The 26,339-nt window shown below is 43.7% G+C and overlaps 2 protein-coding genes across 3 annotated transcripts in view; one reads left to right on the plus strand and one right to left on the minus strand.

Moving 5' to 3' along the window:
- Positions 1-2,241: 2,241 nt before the first annotated feature.
- LOC105907588 (ropporin-1) lies at positions 2,242-4,067 on the minus strand. The gene is made up of 5 exons (XM_012835952.3): positions 3,795-4,067; positions 3,518-3,635; positions 3,217-3,378; positions 2,802-2,983; positions 2,242-2,498 (listed from the first exon to the last, which is right to left on the minus strand). The coding sequence occupies exons 1-5, from the start codon at positions 3,908-3,910 to the stop codon at positions 2,432-2,434; spliced, it is 645 nt and encodes a 214-aa protein (XP_012691406.1). The 5' UTR covers positions 3,911-4,067; the 3' UTR covers positions 2,242-2,431.
- A 943-nt stretch (positions 4,068-5,010) lies between these two features.
- Positions 5,011-26,339, plus strand: part of kalrnb (kalirin RhoGEF kinase b) — a 77,233-nt gene continuing 55,904 nt past the window's right edge. Inside the window, exons 1-9 of one of the 2 annotated variants that reach the window (XM_031558346.2) lie at positions 5,011-5,555; positions 17,557-17,649; positions 18,018-18,132; positions 18,711-18,903; positions 19,431-19,931; positions 21,613-21,735; positions 22,604-22,795; positions 23,549-23,680; positions 24,086-24,316. In XM_031558346.2, the coding sequence (XP_031414206.1) occupies positions 5,480-5,555; positions 17,557-17,649; positions 18,018-18,132; positions 18,711-18,903; positions 19,431-19,931; positions 21,613-21,735; positions 22,604-22,795; positions 23,549-23,680; positions 24,086-24,316 (1,656 nt within the window). In that variant the 5' untranslated portion in view covers positions 5,011-5,479. The remainder of the gene's footprint in view (positions 5,556-17,556; positions 17,650-18,017; positions 18,133-18,710; positions 18,904-19,430; positions 19,932-21,612; positions 21,736-22,603; positions 22,796-23,548; positions 23,681-24,085; positions 24,317-26,339) is intronic. The other variant, XM_031558345.2, reaches the window with a different exon arrangement.

Below are 26,339 nucleotides of genomic sequence, written 5' to 3' on the forward strand. Positions count from 1 at the left end.
CAGTTTAGCAATTTATCATAGTTAGTTTCTTATACAATCAATACCTGTGCATGTTATAACCTCCATTGGAAAGAATACAGCATACAGGGCCATCCTGCAAAGGCAAGAAATAAGAATCGTTAGTTTAACATTTACTTTATTAACATGTTGTAATTATTTTCAATAAGTGAAGTGAAGAATAGTACGCTTCAGAAAGTGCAGTTTTATAGCTTACAAGACTATCCTTCAACGCTAGGTGAAATACCTAAAGTTTGGTGGAGTAGCCTACATACCCAGCAAAGAGCCGGCCCACGGCTGCGGGATTGTTAAATAAACCCACATTATTGTGTCTGAGCATGCGCGACTACGAGCGGGTAGCGACGGGAACATTTGACTTGGCCCGTCTTCCTATTTAGCGCAGCGTGGTGACAGCAGCTACATAACGGACATATCATCATCAAAGATCGGTAAATGATGCTTAACGTAATATTTAATAATGTTGTAAACGGTTTACAGCATTACATAAAAAATGTGGATGTACATTGCGAAAGCGAGGAGATTTATGCTAGTAAAACAGCTACGGTTTTCTACCCAGTTGTGGACCTCCTTTTATTCCAGTGGTGAACTTAAAAAAAATAAATAAAAAAAAACCCTTAAAGAACAATGTGTAGTTTTTATTTGCAACTATTAGTACAAATGTAATAAAGTGTTTTATATATATATATATATATACACACACACTTGTTCAATACTTATTTTACCCACTGTATATATACATATATATACAGTGGGTAAAATAAGTATTGAACAAGTCACCTTTTTTCTCAGTAAATATATTTCCAAAGGAGCTATTGACATCACATTTTCACCAGATGTTGGTAACAACCCAAGTAATCCACACATACAAAGAAACCCAAACAAATAAATTCAGAAATTAAGTTTTGTGTAATAGTGTGAAATGACACAGGGAAAAAGTATTGAACACATGAAGAAAGGGAGGTGCAAAAAGGCATAGAAAGCCAAGACAACAGCTGAAATCTATCAGTAATTATAAAGCAATCCGGCCCCTTGTCAGTGCAAATTAATATCAGCTGGTTTAGTCCCAACTGATGGCCTATACAAAGGTGTCTCACCAAGGTATCACAAAGGAAACATCTCATGATGGGTAAAAGCAAAGAGCTCTCTCAAGACCTTCGCAACCTTATTGTTGCAAAACATACTGATGACATTGGTTACTGACGCATTTCTAAACTTCTGAATTTTTCAGTTAGCACTGTTGGGGCAATAATCCGGAAGTGGAAAGAACATCATTTCACCATAAACTGGCCACGCCCAGGTGCTCCTCGCAAGACAGGAAGTCATGGTTGACCTATAAAGAGTTCCTAATCAAACGGGTGAACTTAAAAATGTAAAAAATGACTGGTTATATACTTCAGTTAGATTTTAATTATAAGATTTTCTATTTCTTTCAATAATTTTACTTCCATGAAAAGGTAAGATTTTTGTGAATATTTTGAGTGAAAGACCAAGAGGATAAACAGCAAAGACATATTTTTTCATAGCCTGTTTTGGTCACATTCACTAAGGGTGCCAATAATTGTGGAGGGCACTGTAGGTACTCGCACATGATTGTAAAGGGAAGGGTATTCAGCTGGTTGCAATTCAACAACTTCACCACAAGATGCCACTTAAAACTACACACTCTACCTTAAAACATTTTTGTAAAGGTTACCCGTGCGTAACATAAGTCTTTAAGAAACTTCTATTATGGCAGTAGCAACACATCTAAAACATTTTTCATTTATCAGTTTATCATAACTGATGAAAGAGTCACTTGTAGTCCACATTAAACACCAGGTTAAGAAGTCAATATTTTTCAACTCTGGAATAATCGTTGCTATAGCAATTGATAGAGAACTCTACAATGTTTAAATTAACACAATAGTATAGATAAATTATACCATGAGAAAAATGGGTGCTATATAACATTTTCCAATTATGTTTTTATGTATTGCATTTTTACCTCTTCAGTATAATTTTTCAAAATGGCCGCAATGGCCCCTTGGAGCCCTATTTGAAACTCATCCATTTCTATATCATAAAATCATAATATACACAATTCCTATGAAACATCACTAAGCATTTTTTTTCCATTGATGTGTCGACCTTATGACTAATAGTAACTAGCACATGTACTACAATGTAACCTATAACAGTTAAACATATGTTCAACTTTCATTTGCACTTAATGGACTAGGTCATCAAATGTGATTTAAAATAGGCTACTCATAGGCTATGGATACATTCCAATTAAATGATTACATTGCAAATGTCATCATCTATCAGTTGTTGGACCACGATGGTTTGGGCATATGTTAATTTATTTTCTGACAGGCCCTCAAAGAGAAGGAGGGAAAGGGGTGGGGGTGGGGGTCCTCTACTCCTGGTGATCTCATCCTAGACGGATTTTACGGGTGTTGATGAAGTCAGACACCTTGACCACATCTTTGTTGTCTTTCCTGAAAAAGATGCATAAATCCATGGGTAAAACTAAATTCACAGTCATGTTTACAGTAGCCTATTGTAAATAACAAACAGGTGGATAGGCAGACAGAAAGATAAAAAACAAAGTTTTTAGCACATCTGCCCACTGTTTCTATGCACATATTTCTGAGATCAGAAAAACAATGTGAAAGATGTTAGGCAGGTTTTTGCCATGAAATACGCTATGTTGACATAAAGCATGACAAATCAGATATTAAGTGCACCAGAATCAGCTACCACCTTGAAAGCCCAAAGAGAGTATTATGGGCAATACTCACGACAGGGACTCTAACTGGGAAAGGGCCCGTTCCAGCTGTGTCTGAGCCACCTCCCCGTCCACCGCTGCCAGGTAGGTGTAGAGGTAGCGGAAGGTGTCGAAGGGGATGCAGGCGTCTGGAGGAGTACAGCTACTGTCGGAGTTGAGGATGTAGCAGGCGTGTGTCATGGCATTCTTGATGGTCTGCCAGCAAAAAGAGAGAAAGATGTGTATCTACATATACACAGTAATAACAGTATCTGACCAAACATTAAGGTGGTCAGGAACATGTTTAACTTTTAAGATTTACACTGTAATAGCCTATACACCCACATAATCTGACCAGTCGCAGTAACAGTACACTGCTTTCTATTTGTTTATTTCAGTGTGTGGGTACATTGCAGGTTTATTGTCAGTGAACATTATCCAGTACTCACCCCTCCAAGATAGCTGCAGCCAAGAGCAAAGAATTTAATCCATTCAACCTCATTACCAAATGACCCGACAGTGAAGATGTGCTTGAGCAGGTCCTGAGACAAACCGAAGGACTTCCACACCTCTACAATCTGCCCCTTTGTGACTTTGCTATTCTTTCCCAGCTGAGGCAAAGAAAGGGAAGTTCTGAAAGCTTACTTTTCAACTCAAGAGAGGGATCATGCACATTACAGTTATCAAAACTTCCTGGAGATTTATATCTTCAAATAATCACATTTGGTTTCTCTGTTATGGTAGGTTTACCTGGGAATGGATAGCTGCGAGAGTCTGTGGAGTGAGGTCCACGGAGACAGGGGGAGGGGCCTTCTCCAGGTTATCCTTCACAGGCAGTGGTTGTCCTTGGATAAGCGCTGTGAAATACCTGTGTGAAACACATGTTGACAACTTTTAAAAATGACCAAAATAAGCCAAAAACAACCATCTGGCTACAGCTGCCCAATTTGATTAGACACCTGATTTCCGTATGTATAACTAGGTGAGTAGAATTTACTGCCGTTTTCTACAAGGCTACTTGACGCACAATGTGGACCACTCGATGAGATCTCCGGGCTGAGTGCGGATGGCATCCTTAGTGAACTGCTTCAAGAGCTCCGGCAACTCGGGCGGGATGACGATTTTCTTACCCGTGTGAGACATTGTAGGTTAACACAAAGTGCTACAACACTAAGAGCAGAAGAGAGGTTGTCAAGAGGGAAAACTCAAATAATGACACTGTAACTGTAGCTAAATTGGGTGCGTTCTTGAATGTTACACGTTCCCTTTATGACGTATTCTACCTGCGATGATGGGTAAATGGCCGCATGAGGGTGACAAAACGCCTGTTATCCTTGGGCTGAAATAGTCTTCAATGATTGGAATAATGCACGATGGCGATATTTGGGCTACCACACTTGCTTCACTTGACACTCATTATACTGTTTTTCTACCAAACGAATTTTAAGACGTTATAGAGTTTACTTATGCATCAGCAAGAATATTAATCAGTGTTGTTGTTGATAGACTGCCAACGTTACATCGAAATCACGTTTTATGTTTCAAATAAGCACAGTGCATGAATTGCAGGAAATATGTTTCCTCTGCCGTCGTAGAGCAGCAGAATGTGACTGCAGCTGATAGCTGAGCAATGAAGGGGGCAACTGCGTGGGAGAGGAACACAGGGCCAATACAAACTAACATTACCACTTCCAAAGAGAAGTGGTGATCACAGACCACAACCTGACCGACTACTTATGCTTTAAGGCTGCAGTCACATGGACCCTGTTGTAGCTCAACACACGTGTTTCTCTCCTATTAAACGCGCCTTCTGGAAATACCAATCAATATGGAAAACAGTCACTCGTAAAAGACTGAACCATCTATTAGGGCGACAATGGCTACTAGAAGTCCCACAAAGAAGCTATCACGAAATTCAGGGTATTGTTATCAGCCGAGGTTGTGTAAGTTGCCGGCTGTAAACTGGTGGGGGCAATTTGCTGTCCCCCTTAAAACTGCCAATTTAATGTGTAATGTGTTCCCGAGGGAGTGTGGAGGCAAGGAGGACAGTGGGCGAAGGGTGTGTTTGGATTCGGTTTCAATGACATTACACCCCATTTTCACAACATACGTTAAAACTGTGCGACATACGGAGGTTCTAGCCTAATTGAACGCGGGATTTATTCAAGGATCATAACTTGCAAACAAATAGGCCCTCTATAAATTCGGTGATGTGTTGTTGGTAATCGCTATTACTCTGATTTTCGTTACATCACTACTATGGAACCTCCTTCCATGGTACCCCACCATTTGAGGTTGCTGGCCACTCTCCCAAACCGTGTTCATCTGCCAATTTAGGGGGAACGCCGCCTTTGAATGCGCTGAGTGAGACACCATATGGACGGACGGACCGATGGATGCATGACGTGTGGATGTAACCCAGCAGTCCGCGAAAAGCCATTTTCACGTCCAGCGTTTGTGGGAGCATTAACAGAGCGGATACTAACACGGGCATCGGGTCTGTCTGTCAAGAGGGTGACCAGACTCTGAACAATAGCGCCCAATGCAGCGCGGGTCTCTCTAGTGCATAACGGGAAAGCCACGGCGGGACTGAGGGCTGCCAGGGGTTTACGGTTGGAGATGGCTGCACTCTGATGTGGACTACTCGCACAGATTAGTGGAATTATTGATGTGAATATCGTCTGCTATCAGCAGCAGACATAGCCTGTATTAATGCAAAAGATGAATTCTACCGATGCTGCCGAGGAAGGACTGACGGATCCGGATACGGACCCGTTTTTCAAAACAGGTAGGCTGTTTGTCGATAGTCGCTTTTGTCCAATACCAAGATAGATATCGATGAATGATCAGCTCACCAGTGTTTGCAAGGCAATGGTTGCAACCCCCGCAAGACTGCGATGGGCTTGCACAGGCAGCCACAATAACGCGATGCGCGTTGTAGAAACAAAATTGCACTGTAACCTATTGTGATTTTCATTGAGCGATTAATTCTACTAGTCACTAGTCACATTTTTCGTGTAAGCACAGGCTGTTCTTTGAATGAGTGTAATCAATGCAGGCACACCCACCATAGCATAGGCTACAACTAGGTGATGGAGAATGTTCAGAACCATATGATATAGTAGGGTTGAGCACTGGCGCTTATAGTTGGTGATCATGTCTAGACTGCATTGGAAACCATTCACACTGAGAACAGAACACCCATCACTGAAACACAGAATTAAATATCAGATGTCGCCCATGCTATTAGACAGCCGATGGACGGTACCTCTTCGCCCCAGTACGCTTTTACTATCACTAACGGAAGCATCCCAACTCTCCACCTCTAATTATCACCTCTAGCGGCGTTGGTGTGCTCGTGGAGCTTAGCGGGAGTGGCTGGCTCGCGTCTTTTGTCGGTCGTGACATTGATTCATGTTTCACGCGCTCTGGAGCCTGTTGATTCAAACCCAAATCGCGGCGAGAGTGCTCAAAAGCACATGTGCCGCCAGCTTATCCGGGGATGGTCCCGTTTTTGTTTGTTTCATTCAAGACTGCTACACGCTTCATCTAGGGCGGGTAGACCATTAGACGGCTGAAGGGAGATACATGGCAGGCCGGGCCCGTCATGTGTCTCCAGCAGAAGTCGCTTTGGCATGTATTTATCCTACTTTGCAGATCCCTGATCCAGACAAATTCTGATCTTTGACATTGACCCACTTATTGACTGTCCACCCGCAGGACCTAGCTCCCCCGCCCCTTCACTGCAAGGGCCTGTGCCTTAATGAGACAAGGCTTTAAGCTCCTTTAACACATGCTTCAATGTGTGCGTGTTTATGTCGAGGGAGGGTTGTGAGTAGTGTGCAAGCACGCTGATTGTGTAAATTAATGAATGTATGTGTTGTGCATGTTGGGAGAGAGAAAGTGCAAGCATGTATTGGACACACAGATAATGTAGGTTAGTGTTTGTGTGTTTGTGTGTGCCTACATGCTGTCGTGTTTGTGTGAATATGAGTGTGTAATTGTAGCTTATGTGGGCAGTCTTCAGCAGTTGTGTAACTGCACTTGTACTTGACACCACACATTCACACTCATGTACAGTATGTACTGTATGTCCAAACAAAATGCAACCCATCTGAATGTGACATGAATGATTTGTTGCATGGACACCATGCATTTGTATATGCACTACATGGGGATTTCCACTGTGTAGAGTGTTTGCCTGTGTGTGTTTGTGTGTGTGTGTGTGTGTGTGTGTGTGTGTGTGTGAGAGAGAGTGTATTTGAGTGAGACAGTTTACTGTGTATGTAATGACAAGGCCTCTCTCTCACACACACGCGCGCACACACACAAAACTCACACTCATACTGTGATATCTCTGAGAAGCAGGAGATGGGAGTGTGGGAGCAGCAGGTAGGGTTCAGAGGGGCACTTCTGTGATCTCCTTTCCCCCGCTGCGCTGCATAGGAAACTCTCCTTCCTCCTCCGCCCTTCTCTCCCCCCCCCCCCCCCTGTTGTCTTATCACCGGACCTGTGTACGGAACATATTAACACACCAAAAAATCAAATGGTGTTTAACACCCTGCTTATGTGTGAGATTTAGCCCTGCTCACACCGCGCCAGGGATTAGCGTGTTCACACACACACACACACACACACACACACACACACACACACACACACACACGCCATGGAGTGGGGACGACTGAACGGCATGCTCCTGTCTCTCGGCGGGAGCGGATAAACGGTCTCATTTGCACCCTGCGCTCTCCCTTTAGTCGCTTCCAGGAGCCGGGGGAGTCAGATCAGCAAACCCAGGCAGGGACCGGCCCACAGAGGCCGAGGAGTGGGAGATGTTAGATAGGAAGGGTGGCGGTGGGTCTGTGAAGTGAAAGCATGGTGGGAGACTACGTCCTTCTCGTCATCAGGTGTCAGCATCTGTAATGATTTGGGCGCAGCTTGTTGACGGCTGTGAGGCCTGGTCTTCATCTTTGTGCTGCTTGAGTATGATTTACTGTAGAGTTGTGTGTGCGGCTGATTTCCCTTTAAAAGGCCTGCTGAGCTCTTAGTGATGAGCTAACACCATGAAATGGATGATGCTGTAGTCATACTGTATTTCTCACACATACCCACACAACTGAAATGAGTGGTAAGGGAGAGGAAAGCAAAGAGGTAGAGTCGATGCTGAAGCATCTCAGGTTTATGTAGTCTTTTCTGTCTGTCTGTAAGTGAGTATTACACTCAGCTGTTTCCACTAGGTAGCTTGATCGCTGATTGATTGATTTGTTGTTTGATTTATTGATTAAACCAGTTGTTGGTTGTATTGCCATTGTTCATACATACATGACAGGAACAGAAACCTCCAACTACTCTGTACAACACTCCACAGGTACTGTATGACTATGCCTTCTGCATATTAGTGGGTGGTTATTACATTATATTGCAGTGAGTGTTATTGGCATGGATATCCATTTATGAGAGTGGATGAAACTCTCTCTTAAGATGAAGAATTTTCACACAAAACTTTACGGAGTGAAGACCTGGCAGAGGGAGGGAGGGAGTTGCTGTGGCAACGGTTGCCAAGCTCTGCGATGGAGACTTGAATTTGCTGCTGCCATTCTGTCTACTTTCAGGCAGTGATTGAGCTGCCCCAGAGGCGTTCGACCAATCACATAATTAGTTTGGCAAGACTAAATGCCAAACCACACTTGACATAGATTTATATTGCCGTACCAATTTGCTGGCTGGCATGATCTACCACTGTAAAAACTTGCAAGACAAACTAGTAGATCTACAGCTTCAGCAGTAACACCAGACTGCCATAAGTGATGGGACACTGACATACAAGATCAGCTCTCTAAAATATCTTCTACTCCCAACAGATTATGGTACCTATCAAATTAAGTTGTCTTTGTTCATCCTCTTTATAGATGCAAATTATATTTCATCATCTAGCCCAGTTCCTTTCTCTGTGCTGTAGGTGTATCAAAATTAATTAACACAATACACAGAAAATTAATATGCATTTAAAAGCCCATGGTTAATAGGTAATTATCATCGCTGATACCATCTATGCCTGCATCTATCGAGCAGAGGAAACCAGTAGCACATTACCTAGTGAGACAACAGAGGACACACTGCATGTGCTTAAAGCCACTTATTAACACTTAATGATGTGCACATAGTCTGTGCAGGGGATCTTATCTTATGGTGTGCTTGTATTAAGCTCTCTCAGCTCTTTTCCAGAAAGCGCCGTGTGCAGTGCAGTGATGTGGACTGGCTGAGGCAGGTGTAGTGGGTGGGTGGTGGATACGCTAGCCGTCCTTGGCACGGTCAGGGCTCCGCAGAACATTTTGGCAAAGGCCTAACTTCATTTTCATGCTTGCTCTGTGTGGGACTATAAAGCACATTTCCTGAAGTCCAAACTTTCCTCTTGGTCAACTTGGAGTTTCATATCTGCTGCGTCCAGGCTCTGTTCTCAGGAAGCCCTGAATGTGTCACTTCCTCTCTCTGTCTCACTTTATGCTTTGTGTCTGATTCCTGGCAATTTAGTGAAATGCTGCTAGTGTTGAGTTATTGCAGATTAGTATCAGACTCTGGTGCTTCTGTGCATGCAGAGGAAGTTTGGGCTCAGTCAATCTCAAAGCATTTAAAGGAGCAGTCCTTGATCCTGGCGAAAGGCTGTTAGTATTTGAGCTCAACCAATCAAATGCACCTCTCAATTCCATGCTCCTGAAGCAACATGGTTGATCGGCTGTTGTAGTGTATATCTCAGTCCGGGCCACTTGGTTTCCCATTTATAGAGCCAGCACTGTGCACAAACACCAGTTATTTTGGGTGTGCACTCTGGACAGACAGCTAGAGAGTGTGAATTTGTGTGAACAGTGAAGTGATGAGTAAAGAATTTAGCTGAATGCGATGAAAAGTAATGGATTATAATCGAGGACTCCACCTTTAACCACTCATCATACCCAGAAGCTTCCCCCAAACTATTATATAAACACAGCATCTTTTGGGACCACTGTGACGATGGGTAGAAATGATTAGCGTCATTTAGCAGCTAACCTGGCAGACGCTTTCACACTTCTTGCAGGGTGAAAGGTCCAAAAGTATTTAGCGGCGCGGAGGGGGAGGTTGCTGTGTCTCAGTGCGATAACGAGGGGGACTCTCGGAGCGCTCCACTGAGGAGGTGAGAGAGAGAGAGTGAGAGAGAGAGAGAGGAAGCTCTTAAGACTCAAGACCACGTGCTTCTCCAGTGTCCCTCTGGGACCAGCAGAAAAAGCCACTCAGCCTGTAAGGGAGGCATGTGGGAGGGAGAAAAGTGATATGCCGGATTCAGGGGTATACAGTACGCATCAGTGATTTGATTGATGATTATTCAGGGGTACAGTACGCATCAGTGATTTGATTGATGATTATTCAGGGGTACAGTACGCATCAGTGATTTGATCTCAGTGTGTGTTAACTTTGATGATTATTCATGGGTACAGTACGCATCAGAGTTTTGATCTCAGAGTGTGTCAACTTTGATTATTCATGGGAACAGTACGCATCAGTGATTTGATTGATGATTATTCAGGGGTACAGTACGCATCAGTGATTTGATTGATGATTATTCAGGGGTACAGTACGCATCAGTGATTTGATTGATGATTATTCAGGGGTACAGTACGCATCAGTGATTTGATCTCAGTGTGTGTTAACTTTGATGATTATTCATGGGTACAGTACGCATCAGTGATTTGATTGATGATTATTCAGGGGTACAGTACGCATCAGTGATTTGATCTCAGTGTGTGTTAACTTTGATGATTATTCATGGGTACAGTACGCATCAGAGTTTTGATCTCAGAGTGTGTCAACTTTGATTATTCATGGGAACAGTACGCATCAGTGATTTGATTGATGATTATTCAGGGGTACAGTACGCATCAGTGATTTGATTGATGATTATTCAGGGGTACAGTACGCATCAGTGATTTGATTGATGATTATTCAGGGGTACAGTACGCATCAGTGATTTGATCTCAGTGTGTGTTAACTTTGATGATTATTCATGGGTACAGTACGCATCAGTGTTTTGATCTTAGAGTGTGTACATTTTGATGATTATTCCTCTGCGTATTCCGTGGAATGTTGAGCTAGTACTATTTTTGTGTGTGACATGATTTACTTTTATTATTCGCGTCGGGTATTTTTCTGCCTGTCGTTAATCTTAAATGGACCACTGTTCTGATTGTACTGCCTTTAGTGCAGTTTTTCTTTTGCCTCACAACAAATGTAAATATTTCAGTACCTAACAGCATCATGCACCTTTATGGGTAATTCTCAACCAAAGCCCTCAAATATAATCATGATATATGGCTACTGGCATTCTGAAAACATTATTTTCAACCCCATGTTGCGCTTATTCCTGATCTGCGTCAGTTTTGGCATGTGGCATAGGATGTGATGGGATGCGACATCACGAGCGCCATTATGACAGCTACCGCTAATGGAAGCATTATCTGTCATGATGACTAATGACAGAACATGGCATCTGCCATGACATGTTTATGAGGTATATATGCTTGTTTTATCATGAAGGGCTTATGTCAAATAGTAATGCTTTATGTTTCCTTCAGACTGCTTGATAAATGATTCATGTAATTAAAGCAGTACGATACTGAGAAAGTAAGCAATGTGTGACAAACTGGTTTGATTTTGTTATGATGATATGATGTTATGCTATGAAACAATATCAAAGGGTGCAATTTTGCTGTGTTCGCGATTGCTTGTGCTGCAAGTATAAATTCTACAATTCTCTCAATTAAATTCAATCTTTATAATATAGAGTCAATAACAATCTAAACAGAGCCCAGTGCCTGAACCCCGCCCGTTGAGAACGCACTAAAATGATGGTGACAAGGCAAAACTTCCTTTTTACAGGAAGAAACCTTGAGCAGAACCCAGCTCCAAAGCTCTGTGGGGCAAGGCCCCTTCCTATTACAAAATCAACTCATGTCATGCATACAGTCCCATTAGTTCTGTGAAAGACATGTGGCTAACAGACCAAACTAGTTTTGGCTGGTTTCTATCAAGAGTAGGACAAGTAATGACTCAAGGGGGGTTTCACAATGCACTATATACATGCTTCTGTCTTCCAGTTGTTGTCATAACATGCTCCATCCCATGGTGTCAATTATGTATGTCAGCATCCTTTCCTGCTACTGTTTAGGCCAGGTATGTTACATTGTGGCTTATGTCTGCCTAAGGGAAGTCCCCATGGTCCTGTTTCTCATGTTCCTTTTTAGAACAATTTGTGTATGAACCAAAATGCATTTTGCGGTCATAAGACGTCAGGGACGGAACAGAAGAGAGACAGATTTCAAAGTGTTGATGGTAGAACAGATTAGTGGGTATACAGTGTGCTCATAAGGTGAGTAGTATAGGGATAAGCAAAGCAATGAAGCAGAAAATGATGCCAATGATGGCATTTGTTTATATTATGGGTAAATAGGCTAACGCTAGCACACAATATGTGTATCAGACTTATTACAAGCAGAGTAGAAATTGTGCAAAACTGGTTGGTGGGAATGAGCAGTAGACAGGATATCAGTCATACACAAAAAAAAAAGATTTCACATGCATATATATTAGGGATGGGAAGATTCACCGGTTCGCATCGATGCACCGGCATAAAAGCTCACGATGCGATGGCCTGGATCAAAAAAGTGTGCACCGGATACAATGTGGGATGAATCGCGATGCATCGTTTCTAACATGTTTGCATCGGTATAATCCGTTGTATTTATATAGAATCGTGTGTAGGCGAACACCATTTAATATTTAGAAATGTGACCAATGATTTGTGACGAATAATTTTATATTTAGATTAGGGCTGTGAAATGATTAAAATTTTGAATCAGATTAATAACAGGTTTCTGTGGATTAATCATGATTAATCACATATTACCGATTTTCTCTGTATATTTTTGTGAGAACAATGGTGCTGCAACTCAGTAGTTCTTTAGCAGTTATCTTTGCTATTCCATATGGAACATTAATATAATCTTCATCCTAAACAGAATTTGGGCTTCTTAGCCATTGTATGGTTGAATAAAACATTTTTCTTTTCTTTTTAAATCAAACAGAAATGATTTGGGCTTCTTAGCCATTGTTTTTATAGGATGTTTGAAAATGTTTCTCTTTTTTGTCAAACAACCATTAACCACACCATGACACAATCTAATGCCTCTAAATGCCCTTTTACAGTAGTCTAGCCGCGGCTATCATATTACGTGCACTGTCTATCCCTATAGTGGTCGTTTTGTCTTCAATTGCCCAGTTGCTTGCAACAGTTTGGAACTGTTGTGCGCACATGCCTCTGCAAAGTGGCTCTTCTGCTTTCATGCACGTTGTGTAAACGACTTTAACTTCCATTCGTCGGTGATTAGATGTGCAGTTACACCCAGGTAGTTATCGTTACTCACATAAGTCCAGTGCTCCCCTGTCAGCGCCTGATGTTTAGTAGCAGCCAAGTCATTTTCCTTTTTTTTCTTTTCAGCTTCATACAGCTCGTGGATTTGTCATTATTGTGCGTCTTTGCGTTGCTTTGATGCTCGAGTCCCCCGTTGCCACTCTCAAAACACCTCGTCCTCAACAATATTAATCGGTCTACAGCTTTATGCAATCCATTTGGCAACTGTGCTAGTCAACTTGTCACAGGCAGACTTAATGAGGGGCCTACGTTGTTCAGTGAGGGTGGTTTGGCGCATTCCACTCCTCGCCGACCAACGCATGCATCGCGTTGAGGTGGTAGCCTACTTAAGGCTGGTATTGCTACGGTGAAACGATAACGTCTTCCCGCAGAGTGTGCATATCACTTTGGTTTTATTGAATGTTCCATCTTTGTTTTTTTTAAACACGAACTTCCTATTACAGCGGCGACTAATGCAGATTGGGCGGAATTGTGGGTATATTGGAAGCTCATTTTGCGCATGCGTTAAATGCGTTACATTTTTTTTACTAATTAATCCTGTAATTTAATCATAACGCGTTAACGCGTTATTTTTCACAGCTCTAATTTAGATAGATTCCTCCTCTCTAACTGTTTCTTAAGCGCGCTCTCATCTCCACTGCTGTCAGTTGCCGTCTCTCGTAAAGTCTCTCAGCCAAGTTTCGCGCAAGTTGGGGGCGTGTCCGGGAGAGTGTTACCATGGCGGTTAGAGTTAGACGTCCCTAGAACTTGTTATAAATCCAAGGTTTGGCAACACTTTGGATTTACGAAGAAAGATGGGAAATTCGATAAGAACCATGCAATCTGCAAAATATGTCGTGCTGCCATAAAGTACACAGGCAGCACGACTAATGTAGGTACTTACCTGAAGAGGCGACATGGTGACACGTCTGCCTCCTCCTCTGATTCAGCTATGGCTACAGTGGCTAGCTCCACCAGTACACCTAGCAAGCAGACTGAGCAAAGTATTGGCACTTTTTTAATGCCCCACTGGCTACCAACTCAGCTCGTTCAAAGGCAAAAACCGAAGCCATTGCCTTCTTTATTTGTAAAGATATCCAGCCTTACAGTGTTGTAGAAAACGAGGGCTTCCAAGCTACACAAGCTAACCAGCTAGCGAAACCGTTAGCTTACGCTAGCCAGCTAGTTCCCTCTTAAAGAGTGTTCAGCACATCTGGTGACATAGTTACAGCACAGCGCATTTTGCCTCATCCTGATCATGTGGATCAACTCATATTCCTAAAGAAAACCCTTAAAATAGGACAAATTAGTTAAATTTAGTGTGTGAGGCAGTTGACCCACATGTTTAGGATGAAGCAAACTGTGTTGTGACTGCCAGGTATAGTTAAAAAAACACTTACACACATACACATACATGTTATCTTTTGTCAGAGACCTTGTTAATGATTTGTTGTCTGACAAATAAATGAATCATTATGTACCATATTAAATTGCATAGAATTATATTATTTTGCATCGCATCTCGTTGAATCGCATCGTGTCGAATCGCACTGCACCGCAATAGGGGTGAATCGTATCGTATCGCATTAGTAGCTGCTTTTGTGTATCTTTAATGTATCGGATCGCTGGCAGTGTATCGAGATATGTATCGCATTGTCTTCAGTGATGGAGATGCACATCCCTAATATATATATATATCAGTGTCTGAATGATGCACTGCCTAATAATCTAAACATCAATATCATTCCACTGTGGCATGCCATGGGCCATTCAGGGTGAAGGGTGGGGGGGTTGGAGGGGTTGAGCCCCTCGGGAGAATGCACCCCGGTTAGTGTAAGGGTCGGAATTGGATACAAACCCATTATTAGGGAAGGGTGGGGGGGGGGGGGCTCCTGGGATTACAAACCTGGATTAGGGTAAGGGAAGAAACTGGGATACGAACCCAGGTCACTTAAGGCACCCAAAGAGAGTGACCAATAATATGGCCACTTCATCAGTATCAACAACATAGCACAATAGGGAGAGAAGAAGAGGTGGCCTGGCATGGTGTATGGGAAGGATATTGCAACGGGTGCCGGCTCCTGGCACAGTAATCCCTTAGCTAAAGGATGCTCTAAAGAGGAATGCTTTTAGTCTAGACTTAAAGATGGAAAGGGTGTCCACTTCCCGGATGGAGATAGGAAGATTATTCCACAGGAGGGGGGCTTGATAGCAAAAGGCTCTGCCTCCTATTGTGCTTTTTGATACTCTTGGAATTACAAGAAAATCTTCTCTCTGGGAACAAAGGGGTCTAGGTGGGCAGTAGGGGACAATTAATTCATTGAGGTAATTTGGAACTAGGCCATTTAGAGCTTTGTGTGTTAGAAGAAGTACTTCTACCAAGAGTCTGATACCAATCTGAAATTCTACTTTTGATAGGGAGCCAGTGTAGAGAGGCAAGTACAGGTGAGATATGTTCATATTTTTCAGTTCTAGTAAGTGTGTGACCAGCAGTGTTCTTTATAAGTCTGTGGCTCTTTAGTGAGTGTTTCTACATCTAGACAGGAGAGCATTGCGGTAGTCTAGTTGCAAAGTAGACAAAGTGCGTGGATCAGATTTTCTTGAAAGGATTGAACTTTTCTGATTTTGGCAATATTGCGTAGGTGAAAAAATGATGTCTTTGAGATTTGTTTTGTGTGTGAGTCAGACAAGAGTCCTTGGTCAATAATTACTCAGAGATCTTTGACACTTGGGCTGTACATTAGAGAGATGCCATCGAGTGTGAGTGGGTGGCTGGATAATGTCATTCTCAAACGTTTAGGGCCTACAATCATAACCACAGTTTTATGTGTCTTTAGAAGCAGGACATTGTTACTCATTTATGTTTTGACATCATTCAGGCAAACTTCTGTCTTAGGTAGTATAATTTCATCACCAGCTTAGCGAAGGAAGTAAATTCCATGCTTCTTTACTACATCGCCTAAGGATAGCATGTACAAAGAGAAGAGCAAGGGACCAAGAACTGAGTCTTGATGACTCATTGTGGAAATTTACATTTACATTTACATTTACATTAGGGAAGTCGTTCCGAAAAATAAAACCTAAGCCAGGATAGGGCACAGCCTTTGATTACAACATGGTGTTCAAGTCTCTATAGTAAAATATGAATATTGATAGTGTAGAAAGCAGCGCTATCGTATTGAAATGCACCAATGATGAGATGCAATGAGTTGATCATTCAGAATTTTGACTAAGGCTCTCAGTGCTGTGGTCTAAAACCAGAATGGAGGTCTTCTTGGATGTTGTTTCTGGGTAAAAAGGAAGTGAGTTGCTTCGCTATTATGTTTTGAAGTATTTTCTGCATCTCTCTGTATTGTGTAATTACATAAAACATCCCACATATTTTTCAAGATTGACAACAGATTATCATAATAACCACATTCTGTTCACATGGTACGCAAATAACATTCTAAATCTGGTTTGACATAAGTACACTCTGGTGTTGGAGCTACATTGTTGTTTATGAGTCAGGCTGTCAATATTTTTCTCAATTTTATAATTTAATAATAAATAATTTCAATTGAATTGTTAAACATCAAATAAGTTGAAGTAAGAAACACGTGACCTTAAAAATCAGGACATTCTTCTACCAATACATTGTTACAGGATTTGCAGGAAAGGTCATCCTCGTGAACTTTTTGAACAATTCTGTCATTAGGCATTAGTCATTAGCTTTACAGCTTTATGAAAAATGTATATTTTCCAGTTTAATTCTGCATATGCATTATGCAGACTTTGTCAGAGATGGGTTTTAGCACACACACACACACACACACACACACATATACAGGAATGGCAGACAGCGGAGAGTGATGTGGTTTGGTGGACAGGGGGTGGGGGTGGGGGGTAATTGAACTCTCCCCCGCTGTTTGCCCCCATGTCCAGCTGTCGGACGGGGGATTACAGAGGCTGCAGATTACACCACTAATGAATTTAAACAGGAGATGCCCGCCAGTGGCGATGACATGCCAGCTTCAGCTACTCCACAGACATTCAATCGGTTCAACTTAAGCTCGTCACCATGTCAATTACAGCTAATTCTAACCCAACGTGAACCGTAGAATACTTTTTAATTTTTACATTTTTTTTCTTCAATTTCTTTATTTTTTTCTTCTTTTTTTCCTTAATTTATGCCTTTGTTGCTGCTCCGCCTCGCTCTGCCGCTTCCCTCTGTGAATATGGCCATCAATACTGTATTCTCATTCTTTCAAACTGACATAAATATATGCTTTGTCTCCATTCCTCCTCACTCCCTCCCAACCCCATTCTTCTCCCCTCTCTCTTTCTCTCTCATTCTTTCTTTCCTCTCAAGTGCCGTCCCTGTCATCCAGCTCTCTGCGAAACGACGGGATAAAAGCGTGTGATGTTCTAACGGTGCTGAGGGAGAAAGTAGCGTTTGTCTCTGGTGAGTCTGCAGAGCCTAGCCTCTCTCTTACCTTCACTGCTAAACAGCACTGAGAGGAGACAGCGCTCAACAGTCAAGGCGTTTCCACCTTGTACGATTGGGGGGATAGTTTTATTTTAATCAATGCTTTTCAAATCTTATAGCGATTTCACATGTTGCTAGACCTTGATCAAATGTAGCTGACATAGAATGATGAATAAATACATGCTTTAAATAACTAAATATATATATATATATACATACACACACACACACACAGTATATACATACATAAATGTATCAGTGCTCTGTTGACGTTGTACAAGAGAGGTGGATGTCTTTTTGCCTTTCTAATGTCTTGATGTGACTATGAGCTACATGTCTCACAGGGGGTAGGGACAAGCGAGGGGGGCCCATCCTGACCTTCCCCGCCAGGAGCAACCACGACCGAATAAAACAGGAGGACCTGTGCAAACTGGTGACCTATCTGTCTACTGTGCCCAGGTAACAAAATGGCCGGGATCCATGTCTCTAGATTTCACAGGCAGCTGGTGGATAAAGCTGCTGATGGGAGTCCTACTCATATGTTATATGTTAGCATAGGTTTTGCAGATTTATTTTAAAAACATAGTTAGCCTGTTACAATATATGAAGGCATGCACCATATACATGTGCTGATACCTAAAGGACCCTCTAGAGAGATGCTGTGCTACCTCAGCCCAAGGCACCCATCTGCATGTTAGGGCTGAACATGTTCATGCTTTTGAGGGGCTTAGTATGTTATATGAAGGCATGTATAACTTGGGTGTTGGGTATAAACTCCATGCTGGTTCCCCCATCCCACTCATCTATATGCCAGTACTGTATGTATATTTTTGTGTAATTATATATAAATGCTTATATGAATGCGTATGAAGCACTTAGTAGTAGATAGTATATGAAGGTATGGATAATTTGGGCGGTGGTGCCTTCGTAAAAAGAGTGAACCTGTAAGCTCCATACTGCGTCTCCACACTCCATACTCATTTGTATGTCATGGCTGTCTGAGTTGAGCCCTCCCTCCCGCTGCGCTCCCTTCACAGCGAGGACGTAAGCAAGCGCGGCTTCACTGTGATCATCGACATGCGCGGCTCCAAGTGGGACCTGATCAAGCCCCTGCTGAAGACGCTGCAGGAGGCCTTCCCGGCCGAGATCTGCGTCGCCCTCATCATCAAGCCAGACAACTTCTGGCAGAAGCAGAAGACCAACTTTGGAAGTGCCAAATTTACATTCGAGGTGAGCGCTCGAGGTTAAACTGAGGTTATACCTTTTCGTGACTCTTCAATGTCTCACTTAACCTCCTCCGCAAGGGTTTTTGTCATTGCCGTGGGATTGAATCAAATACAATCGCATAAAACTATAAGAGTTGGTTATTAAAAGAAGGGGATGATTGACAATCTGATTTACTACAGACATCTCCTAAAGGTGTAGTCCATGGTTTTAATCTAATAACATTTCTGTGAAATTTAGCATGGTCCTCTAGCTGTCCATTCAGTGTGTGCTTACAAAAAATCCAGTGTTAGTACCCAGTTCTGGCTCTGTAAATGGAAACAAACATAGTGGCTCTGACTGAGCCATACAATCTTCCAGCCAGTCAACACATTGCTTCTGGAGCACGGAAGGGAGGGGTGTCATTTGATTGGCTGTTGGTGCTTTCAGAAAGCTACCTTTAACCTTATACGAGCTGATTGGCTAATCTGATGTGATTATCTGAGTTTTTAAGAATTGAATGCAATGTAATGTAGCCCCTATCTCACACACAGACCAGCATGGTGTCAGTTGATGGCCTGACGAAGTTGGTGGACCCCTCCCAGCTGACGGGAGACCTGGAGGGGACGTTAGAGTATAACCACGTGGAGTGGACGGAGCTCCGAGTGTCCCTAGAGGAGTTCACCGGCGGTGCCCTGCACCTCCTCTCGCGCTTGGAAGAGCTGCAGGAGGCGCTCTCACACCAGGACCTCCCCATGGACGCAGAGGAGTCGCGGCGGCTCCTGGAGGAGCACGCGCGGCTGAGGAAGACCATCACCAAGGCCCCGGTGGATGGACTGGACCAGGAGGGCCAGCGGCTGCTGCAGAGGATCCGTGACGGGGGCGACGGCCGGCTCTCGGGAGGCCCGGACTTCCAGAGCCTGGTGCCCAAGGTCGCCGCCCTAATGGACAAGCTGCAGGCCACACGGCAGCACCTGCTCCAGGCCTGGCATGCCCGCAAACTACAGCTGGACCAGTGCTTCCAGCTCAGGCTCTACGAGCAAGACGCAGAGAAGGTGGGAGGCCGTTTACATATATCATTAAGGATCAACATATATTTACATGGATATATGTTATTAACTTATATGTCTGTAAAAAATAATGGACAGCTGTTTTTCATGTCTGGACAGGTATGTTACATATATTAAAATTGATCATTTTAAAATACTAGCAGTATCCACATATGTGGTGTATATATGCTGGTGTGTGTGTGTGTGTGTGTTTTTGGCATCATTAATTTTCATTTTAGTGGTATTTGGCAACAAAATAATCGGATGGTTCATATTTCTGCTTTGACCCATGGATTAAAAAACTGTGTTTGTGTACGTTGAAATACTGTTTACAGTATCTGATTGCTCAGGCTGAGCCTTTTTTTTTTTACTGAGACAGTAACAAAAATGGCAGATGGGTCTCCCAGATATGAGTTGGCTGTGGCTCAGACTGGCCATCGGGACCAGACCTAGCCGAGCTTCAGCTGTGTCCTCAGCGGGCTTTCGGTGATTTGGCACCAGTCCCACACCATTTGGAAAACTCAATCAATGGCACGGCGCAGTTGAGCCAAGTTGTTTGAAAGGAAAGGAAGCACTGCTCTGGAAAAAGGTTTCAGACACAGACACTGCAGATGATCTGATCGAGGCATTGAATGTCTGTGGATTTAGACTTGTAGGGTGATTGCTTGGTGATGCGGGGTGAGGTACTGGCTGTTGAGACCAGACCTGGTTCCTTAGCATGTCAGCGGTGTATAACAGGGCTGTCACCCCTCTGGCGAACCTCATCATGTTGATGGCATCATGTTCACCACTAGAGCTGTTGGTGTCCATTTAATCCCAGCTGTGCTGAGTTGTGTTAGAGAGTGTGTTTATGTGTGTGTGTGTGTGTGTGTTCGTGTGTGTGTACGTGTGTGTGTCTGTGTGTCTGTGTGTGTGTGTGTGTGTGTGTGTGTGTACGTGTTTGTGTGTGTGTGTGTACGTGTGTGTGTGTGTGTGTGTGTGTCTGTGTGAGTCTGTGTGTGTGTGACTGTGTGAGTCTGTGTGTGTGTGTGTGTGTGTGTGTTGGCTCTGCTGATGGAGGCCATCTGTGGCTGATGGTCAGGGTGTGAGGGACTCGGCAGAGGGCAGAGGTTTTTACTGCTCTGTGTGTGGAGACGACTGCAGGCAGTATAAGTCAAAGGTGTGAGGGGAGAATCAGTGGCTGACCCTCCCAGGGTTTCAGCACGTCTCAGGTGGTCCCTTTTACCAGAGGATCTTTAATAGAGATGTAAATATCGGAGTTGGTTTAAGCCAATTAAAGGTGCAGTCTTAGGTGTTCTCTGTGTTTTTGGATTGTAAAGATTGGGTGCAGGAGGCAGAGTGAGAGACGTGCTGTTCACATCAGACTACTGCTCATTACAAACACCTCAAGCAGAAGATGAAGGCTGTCTCTCTCTCTCTCTCTGTCTCTCTCTCTCTCTGTCTCTGTCTTGGTCTCTGTCTCTTTCTTTGGAGCTGTGATTTGCCTTGATGTTGATGGGGTTTTATTTATTTATTTTTGATGATAGCTTGTGCTACTGAGACTGACTCAAGTTATTAAGGATGAAATGTTTTTAAAAATCTTTGTGATGCCCTTTTTGACTATCTTAGTCGTTAAAATAAAGGTCTCTCTCTACCCCCCCCCCCCTTTCTCTCTATCTCTCTCTCTCTTTCTCTCCACTGCATACAGATGTTTGAGTGGATCAGTCACAACAGGGAGCTGTTCTTGCAGAGTCACACTGAGATTGGCAAGAGCCACCAACACGCCGCAGACCTGCAGGCTCAGCACGACCACTTCGCCATGAACTCCATGGTACACACACTCTTATGGTTATGGCAAACATAGAATCATGTGTGTGTGTGTGTGCATGCTCTGTATGTGTGTGTGTGTGTGTGTGTGTGTGTGTGTTCTATATTTATGTGTTCGAGTGTGTGAACGTGTGTCTATGTCTGTGTGTGTGTCAGTATATAGTTGTCTGTTTGAGTGTGTGAGCTCACAGACGTGTGCGTGTTCAACATTATGTGAGAGGTGTGTAATAGCATGTGAGTCACCCCTTTTGATGTGAGCCGGAGCGGTTTTGATGTTCTACCTGCTTACTATTCTCCCGCCGTCTCTGTGGAACTCTACAACGGACCTCTTGAACAGCTGCTTTTCAATTATAGAAGAACCGACGGCAGATCGTCATCGTCTTTATTTCCTCAAGAGTCGTTACAGCCTGCCTGCACACTAAAAATGAGCCAGATGAAAGGGTATTAGTCAGCTGCAGGGCTTTAAATAGTAACCGGCCTGTGGATCGGGTCTCTGTCGTAACACGACGAGTTATTTTTGTTCTCTGGAGTTTTGGATTATCATACATTTGAACTGCTGATGTACTTCTTCTGTGAGATCTCCATATCAATACGTATTCATTTTCAGCTAGTATCCGTCTCTGAAGTGGTCAACATTGCAGGCACAGTCACAGGCACTGGCTGTATTAATGTAGAGTATATAGAAAACACAAGGCAATAAATGAAACCCTTGTACGTCGCTTTGGACAAAAGCATCTGCTAAATGACTAAATGTAAATGTAAACAAAATGTTGCATTCATGTATGTATTCGGTATTTCAGTACATCAGCTGCCTTAGTCATGTTTCCTTTTACTCATGAAAAGCATGGACTTGACCTGTTTTTTTCCTTCAGAACGCGTACGTGAATATCACGCGGATCGTCTCGGTGGCGACGCGGCTGTGCGAGGCGGGCCACTACGCGTCGCAGCAGATCCAGCAGGTGTCGGCGCAGCTGGACCAGGACTGGAAGAGCTTCGCCGCCGCGCTGGAGGAGCGCAGCGCCATCCTCACCATGTCCTCTGTCTTCCAGCTGAAAGCAGAGCAGGTCGGTCGACCGGCGCCCCAGGGGCCTCCTCTACATGCTCATGTGGCCAGAGAAAAAAAAAAACACATGAAAAATCTGTGAAGAGAAATTAGTGTGCCAGAGGCCTGAGCATCTCGGCCTCTCCCGTTTTTTTTTTTTTTCTGCCTTTATCTGCGATTTCAGAGGAACTCGGCCACCTGTTGTCATGGCAACTCACCTGTGCCATTTTAGGTCAAAAACAAGCTGATTCTGCCCGATTCAACTGACATTTGTAAACTATGCAGAAATCTACACCTGTTCAGCAGTTGGAGCTGAGTAAAGTGGATACAGATCCTGGAGTAAATATGAGTTTAACTGTAATCTGACTTGAACCTGTCTGGTCATATGCAGTATGCTGTAAATACTGTGATTCCAGGACTCTTTTGTAAGGCTACACTGAGAAACATGTATAAAATGACAAGTGCAGGTGCACCCTTCCTGTAAAGCATGGCTGCAACACGTCCTTTAATCATAGTGGACACATAAAGATTATTAAGACTTAGGACCCATGATTTAGGATTTACTAAGACTTGCTCAGACATACATACATAATAAGTCAGACATTAGTCTTCTTTCCGAGTCTGTTTAATCCTTGTATCCAAAAGATATTGGTCAATACCGGTGTATTACAAGCCTTTTTAATACAAATGTATGTGCTGGTTTGTGTGTGTGTGTGTGTGTGTGTACACATGGGGGTGTGGGTGTTCACCTGCTTGTGTATGTTTGTGCCTCCAGTTTCTCTCCAGTTTAGAGGGGTGGACTAAGACATGTAATGAGGGTGGGTTGCCATCCGTTGTACCAGAGCTTGAGGTTGCCATCCACAGCCACCAGACTCTGTGTGACCAGGTCACCACAGCCTACAATGAGGTAAGACACCCACCCACACACATACTCATGTAACGCCTCACGTGTGTGTGAAACCACACTGCTAATGCACTCCCTATGTGTGGTCTATTATGTTAGATGTATCATGTTGCAACATGCTGCAAACACATCAACAGAAATGGCTTAGTCAAGAGTGACAGGCCAAGCCACAATGAAATTCTATACTTCCTCTGCTTCCTACTTCCTCTGCTTCCTGCTTCCTCCAGTAGTTGCAATAGTAGTAGTAGTAGTAGTAGTAGTAGTAGTAGTAACACCAACAATTATAATATCATCAATGTAAAGTGCCTCATTTCCACTAAGGGCTGGATTAAGAAGAGGGCTGCATCAGTAAATTAGTAGAAGTCATACGGTTGTCCCAGCCTTACCTCATTTGTCCTCTGATTCCAGGTCAGTCAGAAGGGGAAGACGTTGCTGGATGTGCTGCAGCGGCCACAGCCTGCTCCTGACTCTGGCTCGCTAACGTCAGGGGCAGACTACACGCTGGCCGTGCGGGCGGTTCTGGAGCTGGTTCACGAGGTTCTGCACCAGAACCGCCGTCTGGAGGGGCTGCTGCAGCACCGCAAGCTCCGTCTGCACCAGAGGCTCCAGTTGTATGTGTTTCAGCAAGACGTACAGCAGGTAACACACACACACACACACACACACACACACACACACACACACACACACACACACACACACACTTGTAATCCTACTCAGACACCTACATCATGCATACACACACATACACACCCATGCCTCCACAAAACACACTCAAAAAGCACATTCACATAAAAATACACATATTGTCTGAGTTATAAATACTGAAGAACAAAGTGTTTGTTCCAGAAAGCACAAGTTCTTTCTCTCACTGTTATAAAGAAACAGTCTTATAAGTCCCAGTGGAGTGACTACTAGGCTGACTATCCTGTCACAACCCCCCTAACAATATCTCACGCTTCCTGTGGCCCATAACATCGGCCCGAGCCTGAGCTGCTGTTGTTGACGCTCAACTGGTACTCCGAGACTGTGTGCCCGCTTGTACGTACGACTCTACAAGGTTGGTGCCAACAGCTAATCTCTCCCGAGGTGTCTCTCCTGCCTTCAGCGTGTGCCAGCGTCACTGCTGGGTGTCCAGACAGCTCCAGATGCCCGCCTTCGCCCGCCTTCGCCCCTTTTCACAGACTGTTTCCCTCCTCAGTAGCTCCTGTGGGACAGGATGCTTCACTACGGGAAACAGTCCACAAGACTGCTACCCGACACCATATGTGTGATGAAGTCTGGTATTAAAAACGCATTTGCTGACAGAAGGCACAATTTACTATAGGCACTTTTCCACTGAAGGAACTCACGGGTCGTTTAAGGGGGGCCGGGACCTTTATGCGGCTTTACCACGGCACTGCAGGAACCGCACCAGTAGGACTTTCAGGGACAAATGTTTTGGGGGGGAGCCTGAAACTGTGTGGCCCTGAAACTGCTCGGTGGTGCTTGCAGTCATGGTTGTCATTTTTAAAGCCAGCAAGATTTACCAGAGGTTACACTGTGAATACAGCTAAATAAAGTACAAAGTTAGCTTGTTGAGGTTACAGTCACTGAGTCAACACAAGCCAAACGTCAGGAAAATACAGGCTTTAATCATAGTGGGGCTGGCCTATTCATTTATCAAGTAATTACAGCAGCCATGAAGCCAATTAATTGAGTGATGGCAACTTTATAGCAAAAGTCAATCGTCGACTAGACCTTGAGGTTATCCTAATGTTATTTAGAAAATCTCTAGTTTAACAGTGTAATGTTGGTGCTGCCACTGGAGAGATGTGTTATTATTTTGTCGTGCTCGGAATTGACGTCGCGATCGAAGAGCAAAATATTAGGCTACATCACTTGTAGGACCGTAGTTCTTGCACTATAATGGAAACCGAAAGGCTGATAGGTCCAATTATGGGGCCCTTCGGCGTTTCTATAAACATTTGAGCCACCTGGGAAATGCCATAAGTTACTGTAGTTGAAAAGCGCCTTCTTAAAGGGTGTGTCCTGCAGAGGAAAAGCGCCTTCTTAAAGGGTGTGTCCTGCAGTGGAAAAGTGCCTTCTTAAAGGGTGTGGGAGCTTAGCCGCATCCATGCCAGTGTCAGATTCCACCCAGTGTCAGCTGTCTTTGAGTTCTTCTATTCTTTAGACATACCCAAAGCATGTTGTGTGTTGTGTGTCTTGCCCCCCCCCCCCCCCCCCCCCCCCCCATCCCTGCAATACAATGCACACACCGCATGTTCCATTTGTGCAGGGCAAATCAGCTCTCCTCTACCACACATAGTCATAATTTAATCATAGCCCTTTGCAGGGGCTCCTCCTGGGCCTTGGGCCCGGGGTCATCGGTAGCCTTTGATCCCCCCTGACGGCCTGCAGATACCCAAAGCATAAAAAGGACATTGACATTTTGTCATACAGTATACAATAAAAACGAGTCACGCACCTTGTTAGTAGAAATCGGACTCAGCACACACCAGCATACATGATGCTGTCCAAATAGTTTCAGTTCAGGAGCTCGATTAGAGCAGATGATTAGCTGTGACAGTAGTTCACATGGATACCCACCTCTGCAGGTTATGTGCTTCAACCCATGGGGTCTTTGTAATTGTTTGTGTGCATGTGTTTCTGTGTGTGTGTG

The sequence above is a fragment of the Clupea harengus genome, chromosome 21 (genome assembly GCF_900700415.2).
Source record: "Clupea harengus chromosome 21, Ch_v2.0.2, whole genome shotgun sequence".
In the NCBI taxonomy this organism is placed as follows: Eukaryota; Metazoa; Chordata; class Actinopteri; order Clupeiformes; family Clupeidae; genus Clupea; species Clupea harengus.

What these genes read in the sequence shown, in the direction of transcription:
- LOC105907588 (XM_012835952.3), bottom strand. Translation starts at nt 3,910, where the DNA reads ATGTCTCACACGGGTAAGAAAATCGTCATCCCGCCCGAGTTGCCGGAG. An exon ending in CTCATCGAGTGGTCCACATT is followed by an intron (nt 3,636 to 3,794) that starts GTGCGTCAAGTA and finishes TGTTTCACACAG; the next exon opens with GTATTTCACAGCGCTTATCC. An exon ending in TCGCAGCTATCCATTCCCAG is followed by an intron (nt 3,379 to 3,517) that starts GTAAACCTACCA and finishes TCTTTGCCTCAG; the next exon opens with CTGGGAAAGAATAGCAAAGT.